The 20,161-nt window shown below is 43.0% G+C and overlaps 1 protein-coding gene across 1 annotated transcript in view; it reads right to left on the reverse strand.

Moving 5' to 3' along the window:
• Positions 1-13,444, reverse strand: part of GALNT9 (polypeptide N-acetylgalactosaminyltransferase 9) — a 158,649-nt gene extending 145,205 nt beyond the window's left edge. Inside the window, exon 1 of the mRNA XM_075516086.1 lies at positions 13,204-13,444. Within this exon, the coding sequence (XP_075372201.1) occupies positions 13,204-13,444 (241 nt within the window). The remainder of the gene's footprint in view (positions 1-13,203) is intronic.
• Between the last annotated feature and the right edge of the window lie 6,717 nt (positions 13,445-20,161).

Genomic DNA, 20,161 nt, shown 5'->3' on the forward strand with positions numbered 1-20,161 from the left:
TATGCTGACACTCGTATCTAGCATAGAGAAGCCATAGGTGTGCAATATCACCCATCAAACAGTTTAGAGGCATCTTCTTCCAGGTCAGGGACAAAACCAAAAGATCATACGCTGACTTCTTTTTCTAAAACAAATTTATATCCAGAAGTATCCAGTTTTGTTTCCTGATAGTACAGTGTACAGAGGATATCTCAGCCTACCATCACACAGAGCATCGCAGGGTCATGTCTAATTGGTGTTGATCCCGCATTAGCTGCCCTGTCCTTTGGGCCCGATTCTGATCGTGCTACTACAGCGCCATAAGTAGGCTATGCAAGACACAGCCTTTATCACTTGAAATTCTGGTCCAGAATAGTTATCAACAATCTACGTTAACATGAATTGTCAAACTGTGTTATGGGCTTTACCAGAAGAACCTGTTGTACATTGTGCTGCAACGGGGAGCTCCACCTCTCCTTAGGGCTAGAGCAGTCCTAGCGTGACTCATGCACGGACCCTGATTCCAGTTCTCTACTCCCATGCTTACTTCATTGACTATAAGAAACTTTCATAAGAAAAATTTTACAAAGTGTTTCACTGGTCTCACTCTTCCACAGCCTCCACTGTGTCTCTAAGACAGCAGTATTTGTGCCTCAGCTTCTTGTCAGTATGATTAAAGGCTGAGAGATGCCTAAACAACAAGTCCTGCAACATATGCAAAGTCCTGCACCACCCCAGCCTCAAAGTCAGGCCATGTCTGTGTTCTCTCATGAGTATTTCTCCTCCATTTCCACGTCTTCTGTTCACTCTTCTCACTGTGCAACGAAGACTTTAAAATCTCACTTTCTGAACTTTTAATGTGTGACAGAAAGAGGGAGACAAAGAATCCAGTTATTAGGCAGATCGGGTTCAGAATGAATCACAGAAGAAATTCTTAATTCCCTGACCTCATCTAAGAGGGCTCTCTGCAGCCTGGCTTGCGGTTTTGTAGGCCTGAAACAGGAACGTGGCTGCGAATATGGGAACCATACCAAGCTGACTCTTTCAGAAAACAGGAGGTTTTACATATAACCCCACTGGACGCTAGCATTATAAAAGCCACTTCCGTTCCAGAGTTAATTTTCTGTTGAATGAAAATGCATTGAGCCAGATGGATCTATTTCAGGAGGAGGATCAGGCTGGCACAAGTCTAAAATCAGATTATTGGTTTTGTGTATTCAAAGCTGGAGTAGCTGAGAGCAAAGCGTTCAGTGCAGGTGCTGACGTGTTCAGGTATACGCCTAAAGGAGCATCCCAGGAAGGATATATTGAGTGAGTTTGGCAAATATTAAATTGAAGAAAGATGGGAAATTTCTAATTAATACCGGCAAATCTTTTCACTGCTCCCTACAATGCTAGCAGTGAATAAACAAAAGACATTCTTCAAGTGTCGAGAGAGCTGCAACCTCTAGCAGATGCAAAACATCATTAAAAAGTGGGAGAAAAGACTGGTCACCAGGAAGAAATACACCAGCAGGCTCCAGTGGAGCATTTGGCTGCCCACGTCCGTGCCATGGTGCTGGAAGTCGGAAGTCTAAATCGCAGATCTGGATTCTGGGGATTCTCCATGTGACACAGAAATGATGTAACAGAACTACCAACAAAATGTGGTTTCCAAACCCAAGGTTAAGACAGGCTAACATCTAAACCACTCAACCACTCGTTTTTCCAAGCCAAACCCACTCACTGCTTGTGCAAGTTGTAAGCGTCAACTATTTCAGCAGTTAGGCAGCTTAGTATCAGGTTGTTTAATAACTTGAGCATGATCGGCTCACTCTTACCTCATACTCCACTCCCATCTGTTACATGGAGCCGCCTGCAATCTATCATCATGTTTTAGGATTAACAGCTCTGTGCAGCAAAATCTGTGTTTCCTATTAGAGGTGTGAACAGCACCCAGTCCCTGCTCAGCACCTCCAGTACAGCGCTTGTAACACAACCGACACAGGAATACGTAAGCCTCGTTGGCCAGCTGACACCACCACTTTGTGCTTCTGGTCGTCACCAACGGGATCGCATCTTGCAGATAGGTGCAAAATCGTGCAGCTAGCAGTAGCCTCATTTTCCACATGGCTGGATGACTAGGAATCTGCCTTACAAGGAACCTATAAAGCAACTGCAAATTTTAATCCCGAGGAAGACTAACCTTTGGGTTATACAATGCTATTTCAATTGGGGATATTTTTAGTCTTATCACTGCCTTCAGTTCAGTATGCACAGGAAAGAATACTACTAATCTTTTCTACAACACAAGGCTTGCTTGAAAATGAGTTAATATAACAAAAAATACATTTTTATTTACAAAAGCTTCACATCCTAGAGGCATATGAGAGCTGTAGAAAAAAAATAAATTCAATTTCTAAAAGGGCAGTAAGGCCCCATTGCCAAATAAAATACAAAACCAGCATAAAGAATCCAAATGAAAAACAACCAATTAACCCTAACACCCCACCAAAAATGCCACCGAGACAAAATGAGAAACAAACTTCACCAGTATTGCAGGACAGGGCTTTCCACCTGTCATGGTGGATACTTTCCAAGAAAAATGAGCTCCTGTGCGACAAAGCCCCTTTTGCTTTGGGAACGCTAGGGCAGTACCTTGGCTAGGACGCTAGTCTGGGCTGTGGGAAACAGGAATTGGAGACTGCGTGTGACCTTGCACAAGTTCCAGTTTTTGATGCATTCCGAAGTGCTCTAACGCACTGAGGATAACTCCTAGGTGCTAGCATCTGGGGTCCCAGCTTAGCGCTTGCAGTAAGGACCTGCTCTCCCTCCAGGGAGAGATCAAACCTTTGGCTGAGGCTTGGGATGGGGCTAGTCAACAGAGGATGCTGAAAAGGTGGGAATGAAAAGTCCCATCCTTGCTTTGAAGCATGAAAACATTGGCCTGCATAAGCTCTAAAGAATACAGCAGAGGTCTTATTCTTCACCTAAAGGAAAGGGAACATTATATGATCCTCCTTTTGGTTTTGTTTTTTAAACAACATACTAGTGGTCAAAGCATTCAGCTAGGATGCAGATAACCCATACACATTTAATTGCATACGCACGCTAAAAATACTTATTCAATCAAATCTTGAGGAAAAGCCTAGTTTTGGACCGCAGTTAGACTCTGCGAGTTAGGCACCGATTTGCCCTGCGCTGTCAAACTGAGACGAAAATTATCATAGGCAGAAGCAGATCTCACAGGTCAGAAGTGAAGGGCTTCTACCATGCAGGCACTGGCTGAGGGATGGGGGACCTTCGTCCGTGGGAGCACAGGCAGCAGCTGAGGCATGGGGGGTTGTGTCCAGCAGCATACGTAACGGACAGGGTGTGGGAAGACGTAAGTAGATAGCACTGTGCAGTGTTGTGGAAACAGAGAAATCAATCTTGGAACAAAGCTCGCTCAGATACCAGGAGCAAGACAGCCACGATAAGGCTGCTAATCTGACCTCCTGGTCTGAGTACTTCTTTTTGCAAAATGCAAACTGGAGCCAAACAGCACAAACGCACAATCAATCAAAGACTCCAATAGTAGGGGTCAGAGGTAGAAACACAAAGCTCACCAGATCTATACTAGAAAGGGGAATCACTCAAAAACCCTCAAGGAAGAAGGATCCTGTTCTCAATCATACTGAAGTAGTACAGGGACATAGCATGAATTCATCCTTTATACTACACATACATCATCATAACTAGCCAATATAGTGTTCATCCCGTGGCAGAAGTTTGGCCTTCATTTGGCCAAATTTACTACTGGAGTTACTATGCTAATAACTACTGGCTGTGCTGATGCTTTTGAATCAATAACACGGATGAATTTAGGCAACTGACTTCAACAGAACTAAGTGCATGGGTGAGCTGAGGAGAATTTTGATCATTGCTGCAGGCATAAAAACCTATTTGAGCAAGTTACCCCATCCAACCAGCAATATCTGTCACTGTCCACACAATGCACTGCTGACAGCAGAACAGGGGTTGGCAGGATCTACGGTCTGCTCTAAGCAGTGTTGGATTTGTACCTGACTTAGATTCCTGACTAAACACGACTGCGGACTGTATCACAGACATGGTTTTTAACAGTTCTCCCCAGGAACAAAAACTAGTAACACACTGGTAATCCCACAGAGACCAGCTCTGTGCTTCCCGAGCCTGTGAAGTCTATGACAGAGGATACCCCTCACAGGTATCTCTGCATAGTCTAACACAACCCTGCGTGAACCTCTGTAGGTAGTGCTTGTGTTTCACAGTACCTGAATATTTAAAGAACTTCACAGAAGAGAGAGACCTGGCAGGATCCATTTTCTTCCCTGATCAGTTTATCAGACACTAAAGCCTAGTTGGTAGACCTTTTATGCTGCTTGTACCAAGCAGTGATTCAAATGCAGCTTTAGCAAACCTGGTTTGAGTCATGCCTCGTAAAGTGTGCGAGACCCTTACACTAGCGAGCGCTTATTCTCATGAGTACTCCAGTAAAGGCAACTGGATTGCCTGTGTAAGAGCTCCGAAATGTAAGTAGAACGTAGATAATTGAGTTCCACGGCTGCCTTCTGCCTACACAGGCTCAGATTTTCTCCTCTCCCTCCTGCCGCAGCTAATTGCCTGAAGAGAGGAAAGCGGTCGTTTGTACAGCCAAGGAATTGCCCTCCTGGAGCAGAGTCCAGTGGCACACAGATAACAAAGGCCTTAACATCAGCAGCTTCTTTCCACAGACATGTCTTGGCCTTGCGGAGAGGAAGGAGGCGTCAGGGATCTGTTGGGGGATAGCCTGGCTTTTGCCAGTGCTATGCTATTTTACAGTGGCTATTCAACCCAAGGCAGATACTGGCATTACAGCAGCCTCTTAGGCATTTATTCTAAGATTTAACCCAGGAGATTAAGCTTGAAAGCAAATGCACTAAAGAACCCAAAAGCCCAACATGTTCCTTTATATTTTAGGCATATTTCATCCGCTGAGTTTGGGTTATTTAGATGTGATTTCCAAGTGATGCTGTGAAATGGGTAACCCTCTCCTGTGTCAGTATTCTGACACCAAATACCTCTGCCTGACAGAACCATTTTTAAGCAGCAGCGCTTAGAGAAGCTGTTTCAAAAACCTTTTCCTTGGTTTTGTTTTCTTAATCATTGCCCATTCTCCCAGGATGACATGCAAATTACAGCTCAAGTATTAAAAGTATAAATCAGTCTGTGGTGGCAGGGCTTCTAGAGAATGGCTCCATAGGAGGTGATGCAAGGCTTAAAATATTCAGAAATCTGTATTCTCACCTTTTCTAAAAATGTTTTCCTCATTTACTTAGACAACTCTTCAGCCCCTGAGAAAACTAGGCATCCACACTGCTCATGATGACAAAGCAGAATCAGTCTATTGTCTCCTCAGCTATCTACTCTGCAGCTGCCCTTGGACTCTCCTCCAAAGCCAGTAATCAAGGACATACTTGGAAAAAAAAAAAAAAAAAAATTAGGCCTTTTGCCATTTGTCAGAGATTCCCAGAACTGGCCCTTTTCTACTGCATTGTTTCACTAAGGACTCCCCTCACTGAGGATACAAAACAGTTCATGGTCCCAGGCTCATCCTTGGCTTGAGAGCAGATCCCTCAGAACAAGTCATCCAAGAAAAAGTAAAAGGGACAGGCAGGTAGCCACATCTGCTTCACAAGACAGCTTTGCAAGACTGGGCAGAACGCACACAGAGTAGCTTAGCCTGACGGCAAACAGCAAGTGACTTGACTTTATCCTGAGGACACTCATTTCTTCCTCTTACTACAAGACCAACAAACTTGTCTATAGTCATCGAAGTGAGCCCTCTCAACACACATTTCAGAAAGATGACATAAGAGGCATAAACAAACAAACATACACAATTATTCAGAAATGAAATGGCCTGAGAAATGCAGTAAGAAGGGTAAAAAACTGGTCTGAGAGCTCCTCTGGATGTTCCACTGGATTTCCCACAGAAAGTGCTGCTGCACTCTCTTTCCATGCCTAGCAATGAGTCCAACTTAGCTAAACCAGGTGGAATAAAAAGCTAGTGCAAAGAACCACAGAAGCACAAGCCCACTCCCCTCACCGTGGGAGGAGAATGTCAAACAGAGGGATAAGAAAGCAGAACTCCGCTCCAAAATACCACTTCCCTGGACATGTACAGACTTGCATATACACACACAGCTCACTCCATTTAGACCTACACCAGATCACAGGTGTGACATCACTTCAGCAAGCCAGCTGGTGAAGCTCAATTTGAAGAAAAGACCATTTTGCCACAAATAGTAATCCCATCCTCAATTCTCTCTTTTAGAGGACCTCTTGTTCATGGAAATGAAGATCCTTTCCTACTGCTTCACAGTTCAAAAAACCAAGGCCAGAGAAGTCATACAGGTTATCCATGCTACACTCTTGTACGCTACCAGTGCAGATACTGCGAGCAATGAAAGACGACAGAGCAGAAATTAGAGGTAAACCAACACTGAAAAGATGAAGCCTACCAAGCTTTGAAGCTATCTTCACTAGGTGAAATCCCATACTTTTCAGTGTACTGGAGAGTTTGCAAGTAAGAACTCGAAAGCCTAGCAGATTAGACTGAAAAATAAATTACAGACCAAGATTGTCACCTTCACCCCCAGCAGTACTACCATGCATTTAAATTCAAAGTAGCCCCGGCTAAATGAGAGGACCTGAGACCAAGTTGCATCATGCTGTTCCCTGATTTCTCCCTTCTGTTCCATAAGTCAAGCAAATCTTGGCTCAGGAGACAGCCTTGCTACAGGTACTTTTTATGCTCTTTTTATGTCCTACAGGACTTGCTGAGTAACCAGCAAGTGTCAGTTGCACTGTAGCTTGTCTCCAAAACCGTCTGGGAAACCTGGATATTCAAAAGAACACCTGAAAGGATAAAAACTATAGGGCAGAAAGACAATTTTTGATCTGTTTGCATCTGCCATGCTGTCCTTGAAACGGGTTTTGCCTCCACCCACGAGGCTTTCAGCTATTGACAGCCATTTCCATGGCACCATAGCTATGGGGTTTAGGAAAAGCAGACACGAGCCATATACACATCCAATTAGCACTTGGCTGCTTTAGCTCTGTGCTCTCAGCAGAAGATGACTTTGGGTCAGTGGGAGGATCTCTATCTGGTTTTCATTCTCAGAAGCTAAAGTTCTCTTATTTCAGAGGACAGTTTTGATCAATAGGACTACAACAAGGTTGGAAGCTGCTCTGCTGTCATTGGCTTTCTTCCTTCCTGTTATCCAGAACATCATAGGCTCTTTTTCTTTTCTTTTTTTTTTTTCCCCTTTCAGTTTGTTAGTTTAAAATAAGTGATGGAAATGACTACCAAGTGAAACCCCACAAATAATAAGAATAATAAAAAAGAATGCTAAGTGTACTGAGAAAGAGAGACTGAGTACTCATTAGTAAGGTTAGAGAGGGGCATTAATAAAAGGAAGATTTGTTAAAAATGACTCATTTCTTTTCCTTCCTTTCATAAATCTTATTATTTCCTTGGAGAGCAGCCATGCACTCAGTGGCTGGAACTGCATTCTTAAATGATGCTCTTGGTTTAACTACTACCTGCCTTTACTTAAAAAAACCAAATTGACAAAAAAACCCCTAAACTCAAAAAACAACCCCAACCTCCCACTACCAAGTGTATTAAGTCAAAGCCAGGTTTTCTAATCCTCTAAAACTGTATGGTGGTTATAGATGTGCAACAACCACACTGCAGCTCTTCACTAGAAAGATGACAGACCCGTATTTGCTTTTCCAACTCTAGCCACATCTACAAAGAAATGGAAAGAGACTGAACTGGAAAACCTCCTAAAAGGCAACAAAAACAACATCAGTCAAAGATTTTCTTTCCACCTCTGTGAACATTGCTTTTAATCCTATATAGTACAAATGATTCAAGTTCTGCACAAATAAGTCAATGATAAAATTACCACGTGGTTTTTCAGTCAAAATAAGCTTTCTTCCCAGCTACAAACACAAAAAGCAGAAACATTACATAAAAAAATACTTACCAGTATATGAAACACAGAGTACAGGGAGAGACTTTTAAATCACTGATGTGCTGCTGGAATGGAGAGATATTTTTTGTATTTCCAATATTTTGAAGAGTTGAATGCCATTTTTCCCATTTTACAAAAGAGATTTACCCTCTTTTTTCTACCCAACCTTTAGACTTTTTCTTCCTGAAGTGCCTAAATAAGAGTAGTACTATTTAAAATATTACATTATATTTATATGGGGGTTATCCAAATATCGACTCATGATGTCTTCTTCCCTTATTTTGGGGAATAAAATCTTGGCCTTCCTGAAATCACTGATTATGAGTTTCCTCAGCTACATAAATCAAGACTAACATAGCTAAAGCCCATGTGAAGTGGAAATCAGTCTTTTGGACTTGCCCATCACTTTGCAATACTGAAGGTCAGGCCTGTAACCATGTTTACTTACCTAAGCTTAAGTAACTGATCCAGAACAATTGAAAATACTTGTTATACGCTGTGTTGTAAACAGATAAACTGCAGCCTAACTTAAAAATAAAAGAAAAAGGAAATGCGGTTGGTATTTTTCACTCCTGCCTTCACTAGGCCCAACCTTGCATTTCTTAAAAATATCCTCAACATGAGACCACACGCAGACGCCTCTCACCAGTACAAGGAAAGCACATGGCTGAGAGCAGTCCCCACAAATAAGTTGATACTTTTGGAGATAATTATATGCTAATTTTCTCAGATGCACGTTAGCATCAGACCATAACCAAATTCAATAGAAAGAGTTATAACACCAGAATCTGTACGTGGGTAGGAGGAGGTGCAGTGTCGTTAACGTAAGGCTGGCAGTCACACTTAATCTTTCCCCATGCACACGTGGATTTACCTCTCTTCTCTGCAAAGGAATTACTCTTCAAGTGAAAGTTACCAGCTGTAAAAGCTTCTTTTTGACAAATCTGATGTGGACATTCACATGATTCATTTGCAGCCTGTTCCCAACCCTTACTTTCGATATGGAAATTTGGAACCATTTTCAACCAGCCTCAAGCCTATGAAGAATCGACTGTCCTTTTAAAAATACTACTGTACCTTTTAAGTATGCAGATTGCCAGGCTGAATTTTAAATGCAATCACTTTGCTTCCAGTACACTCTAAAACTCGGGAGTCACAGTCTGCGTGAATCAGTCCTCTGCACCTAGGACCTGCTATTTCCATCATTCTGAGCCTGTGTGCTGCAATTACGTGAATTGTCCACTTTTTTTCCCCAGCCTCCTCCATGAAATGCATACGCAATATAAAACCCATTTATCATACTGGAAATTGCTATTGTACTTAATCTTCCCAAAGAGAGCAAAATCAAATTATGATGTGTAAAGAATGATAATCTGCCAAATTCAAGGGAATACTCCAAACTTATCCCTCCACGTCTGCAACAGAACGGGTCAAAGAGGTCTAACGTAGAAGACATGGGTAGGAAGGCATGATATGAGCATACATAATGAGAAGATGAAAACTCTCTTAATCTTTGCAGATTGAATGAAATCTAATTACATGCTGTATTGATTGTTGTGTATTACTGGAAAGAGACAGTGAAAAGGGAAAAAGGCAATTACAGTGAAATTGTAGTCTGACCCTTCAATTGCTTTTGGCATGAAAGGTTATGCTGTAGTCGGGGCATCAAAAATTCTTTATCGTCTATGGTAAATCATTAGCAACAGACTCAGATGCAAAACTGATTAGGGGAAAAATTCAGTCAATTAAATCTTTTTTCTTTTTTCCCCTTTACAAAAAATAGAGGCAAAGGAAGAAAATACCAAGGTGTTATCATTAAGCCATTTCATGAATTGCTACTAAGTCTATCTAGCATTAGTTCTGTGTTGACTGACAATAAATCATAGTCATTAATAGAAATATCATAGTAAAAATGAAAAAATATATAGATTGATGAACTAGATCTTGAATAACTCAGTTTTCCAAAATAAATATCATACCCAAAGTCAAATATTAAGAGGTAATATAAAGTTTCACCAAGGGAATTCCACAGACACGTTTCATTGCTTTCCTTTCCCTTTGCACGCTCCATCCATTTACTTCCACCAAAACCAGCAGCAACTGAGCGTAAAGAAAGCTTTCAAAAATACTATTTTTCTAAGTTGATAGAAAACCAAATCACGAGCCAACTGAAAACTATTGTTTGGGTGTACGTCTGCAGACTCTGCAAGGAATCATGGCAATTCTCATTCATTCTATTCTAAAAATTCTTGTTCTGTCAAAGATAACTGCAAGGACCAGCTTTCCCCTGACTTTCACGCGTGGTCCTCTGCATTGTACACACACCTCCACAGGCATTGTACGCACAGTTTTTATTCAGACTGAAAAGATAATGAGTTCTCTAGTGATCAGTTTTAGGTTGCCTCTTGATACACTTGCAACATTACCGCTTGTGTTTATTTTTCCTTGCAGAAGGTACCCTTGCAAATAACGTTTCTCTGATTGCATGCAAACAAATAAGTGTGACAGAAACAAAATTCTGTATGGCTACAGCTGCAGGGCTGGTCTCTCACAGAAGTGTCTTTCTGTTACACTGGATCTTCAACAGAGTCCCTAGAAAATCCAGGTAAGGTCTTACCAGTTTAGGACTAATCCGAATAGAAGAGAAAAATGAAATAGAAGAATAGCGAGACTTTATTACTAAAAATGTAAGATGCTTAATAGGTGGCTCTAAATTTGCTGATCTCAAAACAGAAAGAACCAAGAGTCTGAAATTGAAATACTGATCTGGACAGACCTACTGTAACAATAACACTGAGCTGGACTCAAACTCCTGGTGCTTGCAGGAGTTCTGGGTATGCAAGGAATTCATATTCCTTATGAATAAAATCTGTCTACCCATGTCCGTCTCTCCCTATAAAAGGGACTTTGACCCACCTCATTAAAAAGTAACATCCAAGAAGGCCTGGGATAGCTCTCTAACCTTGTGATAAAGCAGTATACAGGAGAATGTCTGAGAAACCTTGCTCGACGCTAGGATGAAACTGCACAGCTCCAGAGCAGACGAGTGCTTGTGTAATACCAGTCTTTCCACGAGACACGGTACAGCATTTTCACAGACAGGCTCCCTTGAATCTCAATGCTGCCAGAGCAGCACTATGCCCAGTAATAGCACAAGTAATGAGTCATATTAAAACCGGAATACCAGTGAGCTAAACCCAAACATAGATGCTTGATCCTGATTTCACTCACAGTGATGCAACTCTGATGATTGCAGTGGAGCACCTCCTTATTTTTTAGGACTTTTCGGTTTTGCTGCCACAGAATGGAAAAAAAAAAAAAAGCAGAAGGTGACAAGGTATCTTTTCATAACGATGGTGAAATAATTAATCTGTGTTAACGTACCACTGTGTAATAAAAAAAACAACCATGTCAGAGAGAAAGCAAAGGGCAATGAATAGGAAATTTGAACTGCTCAGCTTGAAAAACTTTCTGTATTTTCCTGTGTAAGAACTTTCATGAAGAAGAAACTGCCTACAGTGTTTATCATCACCTGAAGAAGCAACGTAACATTTCAATTAAAGTAATTTCACTGTGAATTTCCATATCCAACAAACCAAATTAAAGAAGAAGAAAAAAGTCCCCAGAAGAGAGGCATACTTTACAGAGAACTTCCTGTTTACTGTGAAGCCACAGTCATTACGTGCAAAGGTGCCTGCCCAATACATTAAGGACTCCTGCCGATTCTCCAGGGGCTGCTACGCCGAGATGAACCCAGAGCAGGTAAAATCCTACCCGAAGTCTCACCTATGACCACCACCAAGAACAAATCAATTTGGGCCAAAAAACCCATTCAGTTGAGCTACGATGGACATAGTCCGGGGACTAATCTAATTTAGTTTGGGAATTCTATGGCTTTGTGGAATTTGGGAGGAGGATTTCCCTCTTAAATCTTACATTCTTCAAAACTGCTCCAAAATGTGGTTAGGAAACACAGCTGTTGACACTTTCCCTCTAATTCATGAATGTGTATTTTTGCGACTAACACCCACACTCCACATTCCCCTTCTCTCTTCCCCGTTTCATGCAGATGAGTGCGTAAGGGGATGCCTGTTCTGTAACACTTGCTGGCATAGACTGCATATTACCATAACAGTCTAACCTACTTAGATTTACACAGTCATTCAGAAAGTAGTAATAGGAAATATACTTTATCCTAACCCTCCTATTTGTCTGCATTTTGAAACTACAGTAGCCTTTGTTAAATCAATGTTACGAGTAAGATTTTCACAAGCAGCCTAGAAGCACATTTGGTGTACTTAAACACATTTACGCTGGAAGTTTTATTTGGTGCTAGACGCTAAATGTTACATTTATATTATAATTTCGTGTAAAAGTTCACTCCTTCAGCCTCTTCTTGTCCAAAGCATTGATGTATTTAATCACATACTTATTTCTTAGATGTTCCACATTTAGAACTTCATGAATCTATGCAAATACAAATGCACTTGTTTTGAAGAATTACTTTCCATGTGAAACATTAGTTGTCTTATAACAACTTCCACGGCTTAGCCTGTTCTAACTACCATGGAAGGGTTCTTTGCTTACCTACCGAGATTTTTCAAGGCTTGTGAATTAGAATGGAATGTCATAAAAAGAAGTGACGGATGCTTCCTCTCTTCACCAAAGATAATACCAAATTTAAACGGTAAAGTCATTAAGGGAACGTACGGGTGCTATGTTTAAACAGACTATTAAAAGTACACAGCGCAAGAACTCAGTAGAATGTTTTTAAACTAGTTCTGAGACCGAGTATATGACTTCGAGCGATAACCTAACAGTGTATTTGCTATACAAACACCTACCCATGCAGAGTTAATATATCCAGGCAAACTGTAAAACCTGGTACAGTTCACAGGGACTTCCAGCAACCCTTAAACCCATGAACTCTGCAGCCTCCTTAACTCTGCATCTCTTGAGGAAGTCCCGACTTTGGACCGAGAGTTGGCGGGGGGTGATCGACAAATCCCTCCAGCAAAACCCTGCAGCCACCTCTTCCCCTTTCTTTTCAGCACTTCAGCAGTGGGGTCAGTGCGTATGGTGCCCAGGCTTCCCTCCCCAGCGGGCGGGCACTTCGGGTGCTCTCCCCCCATCTGCAGCACCCTCCCAGGACACAGGGCACCACGGGACCGGTGCCGCACCCCCTCCCAGCCCTCCGTACCATTGAGCTGGTTGTAGACCACTTCCTCCAGGTGGTCCAGGCGCTGCAGGATGGACTCCTTGTCAGCCAGGCTGCCCACCTTGGCGCCGCGGCTCCTGGCCCGGCGGTCCGCGCTCCGGACGATCTGCACCAGCTCCTGGGAGCGGTCCTGGATCCTGCAGTAGACGGAGAAGAGGATGATGCCCACGAAGACCAAGATGTTCACCGTCAACAAAGTTTTGATTTTCCGTGCCACCGCCATGGGAGCCGCCGGCGCAGTGGCGGGGGGCACATCAAGGCGCGGCGGCCGGCGGCCTGACGGCCACCCGGCGACGGGGCGCGCCCGGGGCGCGGAGCGGCGCGGAGGGGCGCGGAGCGGAGCGGAGCTGTCCTTCAGCACCGCCGCGCCGCTCCCCGCCCGGCGCCCGCCTTCGCCCCGCGGGGGCCGCGCCGCGGCGGGCTGGGCGGCATGGAGCGGGGGGCCGCGCAGGGAGCGCGGGGCGCGGAGCCGAGCCGCTGCTGGCTGCGGAGGAGCCGCCGCCGCCGCCGCCTCTCCTCCTCCGGCGGCTCCCGCTTGCCCGCCCTCGCTCTCCGCCGCCCCAAACGCAGAGCGCCGGTGCGGAGTGACGTGCTCCGGGGGATCTCATCTACATGCACACGGCGGAGCCGCCGTGCCGCGCCGCGCCGCCCCGCCTCGCCCGCGGCTCCCCGCCCCGCATCCCGGCCCTGCCGGGGGCCGCCGCCCGCTCCCGGGCCCCGCGGTGCAGCCCCGGCGCTCGCCGCTGGATTTCAGCGCGACGCGCGGGGGAACGAGCCAGGGGAGCTGCGTGCTTCTCTCCCACGGAAGACACCAGTGGCCATGTTCTCTTCAGTGCCCACCTAGAGGGCCCGCATCCTGCCCAAGCATGGCTAGAGGCAGCTCCTGAGCACGGACAGGACGAAGATTGTCCCTGTCTATGGGGGCAGCCCCCCCAGGCGAGATGATGCCCACCCGCCTCACCGCGGGAAGTAAGCCAAAACCAGTGAGAGGGAGAGCTGCTAACGCGCTGGGCTCCGTGGGTTGCCCAGCAGCCAAAGTCCAACATTGGCTAGTGATCCTACCTGGGAGGGACACGGCTGGAACCATGTCAACGGGCAAGAGCAGTTCTTGCCAAGCATACACAAGTGGAGAAAAGCAGCCTAGGCCCGTACTCTCAAACACACACCCAGTGACTGCTGAGGAATTACCAAGATCTCTAAGCTTGATACCTATGGACGTTAGAGAGATGAGCCCTTTCAGCTGGCAGCTTCTCCATTCATGTTCACGGTGGTCCTCCTTTGTATACCATCCCGCTTAGAGGGCTGCATACCATAACATAATCCTGGCTGTGGGAATTTTTTTTCCTTTCATCCTTCCTTCTCGGTTTCAGGAGCTGCCAAGCTCAAAATCCAGCAAAAGTTACAACCTCCCTGAAATTACTGTAATTTGGCAAGGCCTGCTCAGGGTTTCCTGAGGTATAAACTCTCCACTGCTGTCCTAGTTCTGACCCACCTTCGGCAAGGCCCTTGAGGGTGCAGTTTGTTTGAGAAGACATGTGTTTCTGTCTTAGAGGAATTATCCCCTTGTCTTTTGGGGATCACCAATGAAACCTGTGTGGGAGGGATCAGCAGCGCAGAACAAGCCTAGACTAGAATTTCACCACAATCTAATCTTGTCTCTGGCAAAAGATGCCACAGGTTTCTGTAGTGTCATCTCTTGCAAAGAGGTATGTCTCTGTAGAAATATGTACAAGATTTGGTTACTTCCTACAGAACTGTATTCTCAAAGACGCTGAAGTCTCAAATATTACCTAAATGCAGGGTCAGATGTTCTTTCACTGAAGCAGCAGTAAAACTCTCAGTCAGCTCAGCAGAAGCAGCTCAGAACCTGCAATTTTCCAGTGTTTTGATTATTTTAGTAGTATTCTTATTGCAAGTCTGTCATAGCATTACATTTTCCTAAAAATACTAATATGGTTTAAGAAAATGTATTGAAGTAATGCTCAAGTGTAGCTTACTAGATGTCTCCACAGCATTTAATATATTATAGCAACACCTGCTGGTCTTGATAGAGTTAAGAATCTGTTAGATCACTATTTCCATTATGAACTCCAAGTTCACAAGCTGGCCACAAGAATTCAGTTTGGATTCTGACACGAGTGTATAGTTTGTCCCCAGAGTTGTAAAATGCCTTCGACTATCTCGGAGAGTTTACCAAGTTTTGATGGTTTTTCTTTTTTTCACATCACTGCAGTTTTAAATGGGCTCTTTCAAAGACATGATTTCATCCATGACTGACTTAGGTCAAACAGTTGTTTCCTTTTGCTAAGTAAATGTTCTTAAATGGTCAGCTTAAAATATTCTACGGTGTGTACAGAACATGAGAATATACTTACATGGCTGAAACCTTACCTAACGCCATTCAAATAACAGCTAGCTCTTATAGATCACTATTCATTCAGAGATCTCAAAGCAAGTTACAAAAGATACACTATTAGAGCTGACTGAAGGATGGCAGTAGTGTTTTTGGAAAAAGTTCAAGGTCAGAAAATGTATTTTCTTTTTGCATTGGAACAAAACCAAAAAGCTTTGAAATATTTTCACACAAACAGCATTGAGCTGAAGCCACTGTATCCTGCCCAAAAGGGTCAGGTTCCAATTTTTCTTCCCTCTGAAAGGCTTATATTGCCAAAAGAAAACTAGATCAAAACCAATACATGCAACATCTGGATTTCAGTGAAAATGCTTTTGTTGAAGCCATACCAATCAGCTCTGATTGCTGACCCATCTTACAAATGGGGAACATGGGAAGGCATTGGTAACTTGCTCCAAATCAACGGAACAAGCCAGAGGCAATGCTGGGATCCCATTCCAAATTACAAATCCAGTTTCTCTCCCGCTTGCTCGCTGTTATTCTCTCTCACCATTACTCTCTTTCATTGATTTTTACTCCTACTCGTCTCCATAGGGCTCATGTTTTCACCCCTATCATCCGAGACGGATTAGGAAGCTGCTAGAAACACCAAGATACTGTGTATTCAAATGACAGTCTATAGTTGATCAAACTCTTTACATCTCTCTGCTACCACTGTGCTCAGCCAGAATAAGCACCTGGATGAAGGACAGCTGGCTGAAGATGAAGATGATGTTCAGCAGCCAGAGGTAAAGACTCTAAAAAACCAGTCAGCACTCTAAAATAGCCATCTGTCAGAGGCATCTCTCCTAACGTAGGAAAAATGGTTTATTGCCTTGGGCCACTTCTGGGCTGCTACTGGACTGTCAAATAGCTAAGGCTGCAACGATAACAGCAGCATAAAAAACCCAAACCTTGCTATTGTCTGTGGTTCTCCTTGAAACTGTGCTTGGTCTTGTACAATGTTGATCTTGCAACAGTTATCTTTGCTTCTGTTGACTCTTGGTTACTGCAAAACACTCCATCTTGGCATGAAGATGTTGATATAGAGGAAAACAGTTTCTTCTGCTTTTACAATGCTGTTCTGCTTAGCTACTGAGGTCAGAGACAGTAAATTTCACTTCAAACAACACTGAACTAAAAGATTTTGAAAAAAACCTTTAGTAAAGCATCGGTCTTACAGCCATTATCTGCAGAGCCCGTTGTGCAACTAGTCAAAGCAACAGACTCCAAGTCAATGTGACCCCAGTTCATTTGGAGCTACTAACCTCAACCAGTAGAGGAACTAGATTTTTTTACCAGCTAGTGAAAACCATAGACTGTGCAGCAACTGAATACAACAAAGTTACCTATCATCATCTGGACATTTCCCAAGTTCAAGTTTTCCCCAAAGTGGTCAGAAAAAGTTATAAAAAAAGACCATGTCAGACCTACAAAGTACCATCTCTATAGCAGAACCCTTGGAATCACCATGCCTTCTGTTGTACAGTCCCAGGTATGGTGGGTACATACTCAGATAATCAATATGTGTTTCAACTTTTTACTAGATGTTTTCTGTTGAATTTCATTTTCATCTCTCTAGAAGGAGATGAAGGAATTGACTTGCTGATGAAACAAAATAAGTAAGATTTTACTTTTGGGGAGAGGCAAGAAGAGGAGAGAGTGATTGAAAAGTTGCTTGAAAGTTTTTTGAATTTTAAAAAGCTTCAGTTGGAAAAAAAAAAAAAACTGAATTCAAGTTAATAACCATAAAATCATTCCCAACCACTTTTCCAAAAGGACACAAGATTGATTTACCATATCTAAAGAGACATACCTTTCTGATCATTCCACTGCATGATATTTGACATTTGCAAGAATGAATAATGTGTAGAAGGGAAGACTTTGATGTTTAAAGTGTTTGAACACTAGCTTTAAAGAAAAAAAAAAACCACAGGCAAAATATTATGCCAGCGATGATCTGCAATTGTAGATTCCAGCTGCAGTTATTCACGCACACTAACATCACCTACCATTTTCCTAATGAAATCCCAACTACATTTACTAGCCCATCACTCAGACTTTTCATATAGCCTAATATTTTTCTACTTTAAGTAGTACTTATTTAGAAGAAAACAGCAATAAAAACAGACAACAAAGTCTCAGATCTCTGTTAAATTACCCAGACATACAGAACGGTGGCCCTCATCCTGTTGCAAAGAGGTATTGCAGCCCATCAAATAATTGTGCAATCTAGTGTTTGTGCAAGCCCCCTTCTTGCCGTAGTTCCAGCAGACTCTGTAAGAGGAGATTTGAACAAACGCAACGTTTGCATGAAGTTGCATGAAGTCTTTTGCAAAAGTAGCTAGCAAGTTAGGAGAGAAATAGATAAGGAAGGCTCAACTGTCTCATACTTGAGATGTTTCCAACCAGCCTCTTATCTTTTCTGCTGCAGCTTCGGAGAAGATGGCAAGCTGGTATTATCGTGGCACAAGAAGGCCAATAGCCAAATAATTCCTCTTGCAACAAGATACTGCCAGGTCCCTAAGGCTTCAAACTGCCACTCTGCTCGTGTTGATGTAGAGGCTTTGGAGCACGTTTACTGTTGACCAAATGCCTGTTATTGCTAGCATAGAAGTGCTGTGGCCAGGTAAGGCAGAGAGAAGAATCCCTAACCTGGTATCCATCTCACTGCATTAAAAAGGCTGGAAGCCCAAAAGCCATGAGAGATTTCCATGCAGTGATTATATGCTGGGAACATTTAGTGCTGGATCAGAAAGGAAAGGCGTATGGTGACTGGATAGCCCTGAATATAGTCCTTGTCTACTTTACTTAGAGCAGAATGACACCACAACGTGCTGTGCTGTGGTTTCAGCCAAGATGAATGTGTTTACTTTAGTAAGATGACCTCTCTGCTATGCTTATTACAGACCCGATGCCACAAGCGTTTATTAGTAGGGTCACAATTACAATGTGCAAAGACTCTCGCTCTTAATCAGCAGACCTATTCAGTGGTGCGCACGACACGGGGATTAAGTATTTCACAAGATTAGCCTGAAGGTGCTGAATTTTAACTTCATCTTGAGGATGGTTCTAAATCAAATGAGATGCCTTAAAATCTGAACACATATTTCAGAAATTATATATATATATCCTTTTAATTTTGGCAGTATTAGTCTCATCACTGTTTCACTTATTAAGGTTATACAGAAGTTTCCTAAATGGAATTTTGGGATGCTTCCTTCTAAAACTGCAGCAATTCCCACTTGCACATGGGACAGTTCTTCAAATGTACAGACTGCACCGCGTTCTAGCACCTGTAGCTGCAACACGAAGGTGCACTACCCATATATTCCTCGTATTGTATTAAAACTACAGGTTGACTCTGCAGAGAGGATTTATAACACACAACACAATTGCAGGCAGATCTGTTGCTTTCATGCTTGTGATATTGTGCTGATGACCACACTGTAGTAAATAGCATACAGATAAAACCCAACAATTATCCAAACACACATTAAAAAACCCAATAAACCTGTCATTGTAAAAACAGAATACAAATAACTGCCAAGACTAAAACATTCAACCCACATGCTTACGTTTTACAAAGCTCTAATTTATAAACATTACAGCTCTCACCGATTTTAATAAGAACGAGTTGAGCTCCTACCTTTTTAAAATCCAACTGCATAGTCCTCAATCCATTGTCTATTATTATCTTCTACTGTAATTTCAGAACAGGTGCTTGTTTGCTAAGAGAGAATTATCACCATTCACCATGATCAAAGAGTATTTGCATGGTCTTAGATTTACTCCACGCAACAACAGAAAAAAAATACTTGAGGACCTCGTCTCCCACAAATGGCAGAGAGCCTCAGTCCATCTGTGCCTCAAAAGGGGAAGGTGGTCGGAACCTGCCTGACAGCTGCTGCGCTGGGATTCTAGGTTGCAGACCGATGTTTTTGATAGCCACCATAACTTACTGTAAGGAATTTCAGAGGTACTGTGATAAGACAGAGATAAAGACTCACACACTGGAAATAAATCTAGGAAGTTTTCAAGGACAGCTTCTATGTTTATGAGAGTTCTAGTAAAGAAAATATGTGCAGGAGAGAAATAAATGTAATTTAATATCCAGCTATTACAGATACAGTAATTACCTCATTATACTCCTTGAAATCCATCTTTACTTGTTCCTGTTGCCAGAAAACTTACAAAAACCTAAACAATGGCTGGGCTGGTTGCGTGCCGAGGCTTCTGCTTTTCATGCTGACCAATATTGTCTTCTGGTTCCCTGTGTTCCCTCTTCTGCTGCAGCCACTGTCTCTGCTCTCACACTCTGTATAGCCAGAGGCTGCTTTTTGATAGTACTGTTTTTAAAAAATGGTTCATGAATGGTGTTCCTAATCCCAGGAACAAAGTAATCTTTGGCTCTATCTGTCAGCTGCCTTCTATGGACTATGGCCCTAAGTTCCTTCTTGGAATCCATTTGTCTCATCTCCACCTTTACTCTTAAACCACCAACCTTACAGTAACAGAATTTGCAGTCAGCTCTCTTATCAGTATTTA

This window comes from Mycteria americana, chromosome 13 (assembly GCF_035582795.1).
Source record: "Mycteria americana isolate JAX WOST 10 ecotype Jacksonville Zoo and Gardens chromosome 13, USCA_MyAme_1.0, whole genome shotgun sequence".
Lineage (NCBI taxonomy): Eukaryota > Metazoa > Chordata > Aves > Ciconiiformes > Ciconiidae > Mycteria > Mycteria americana.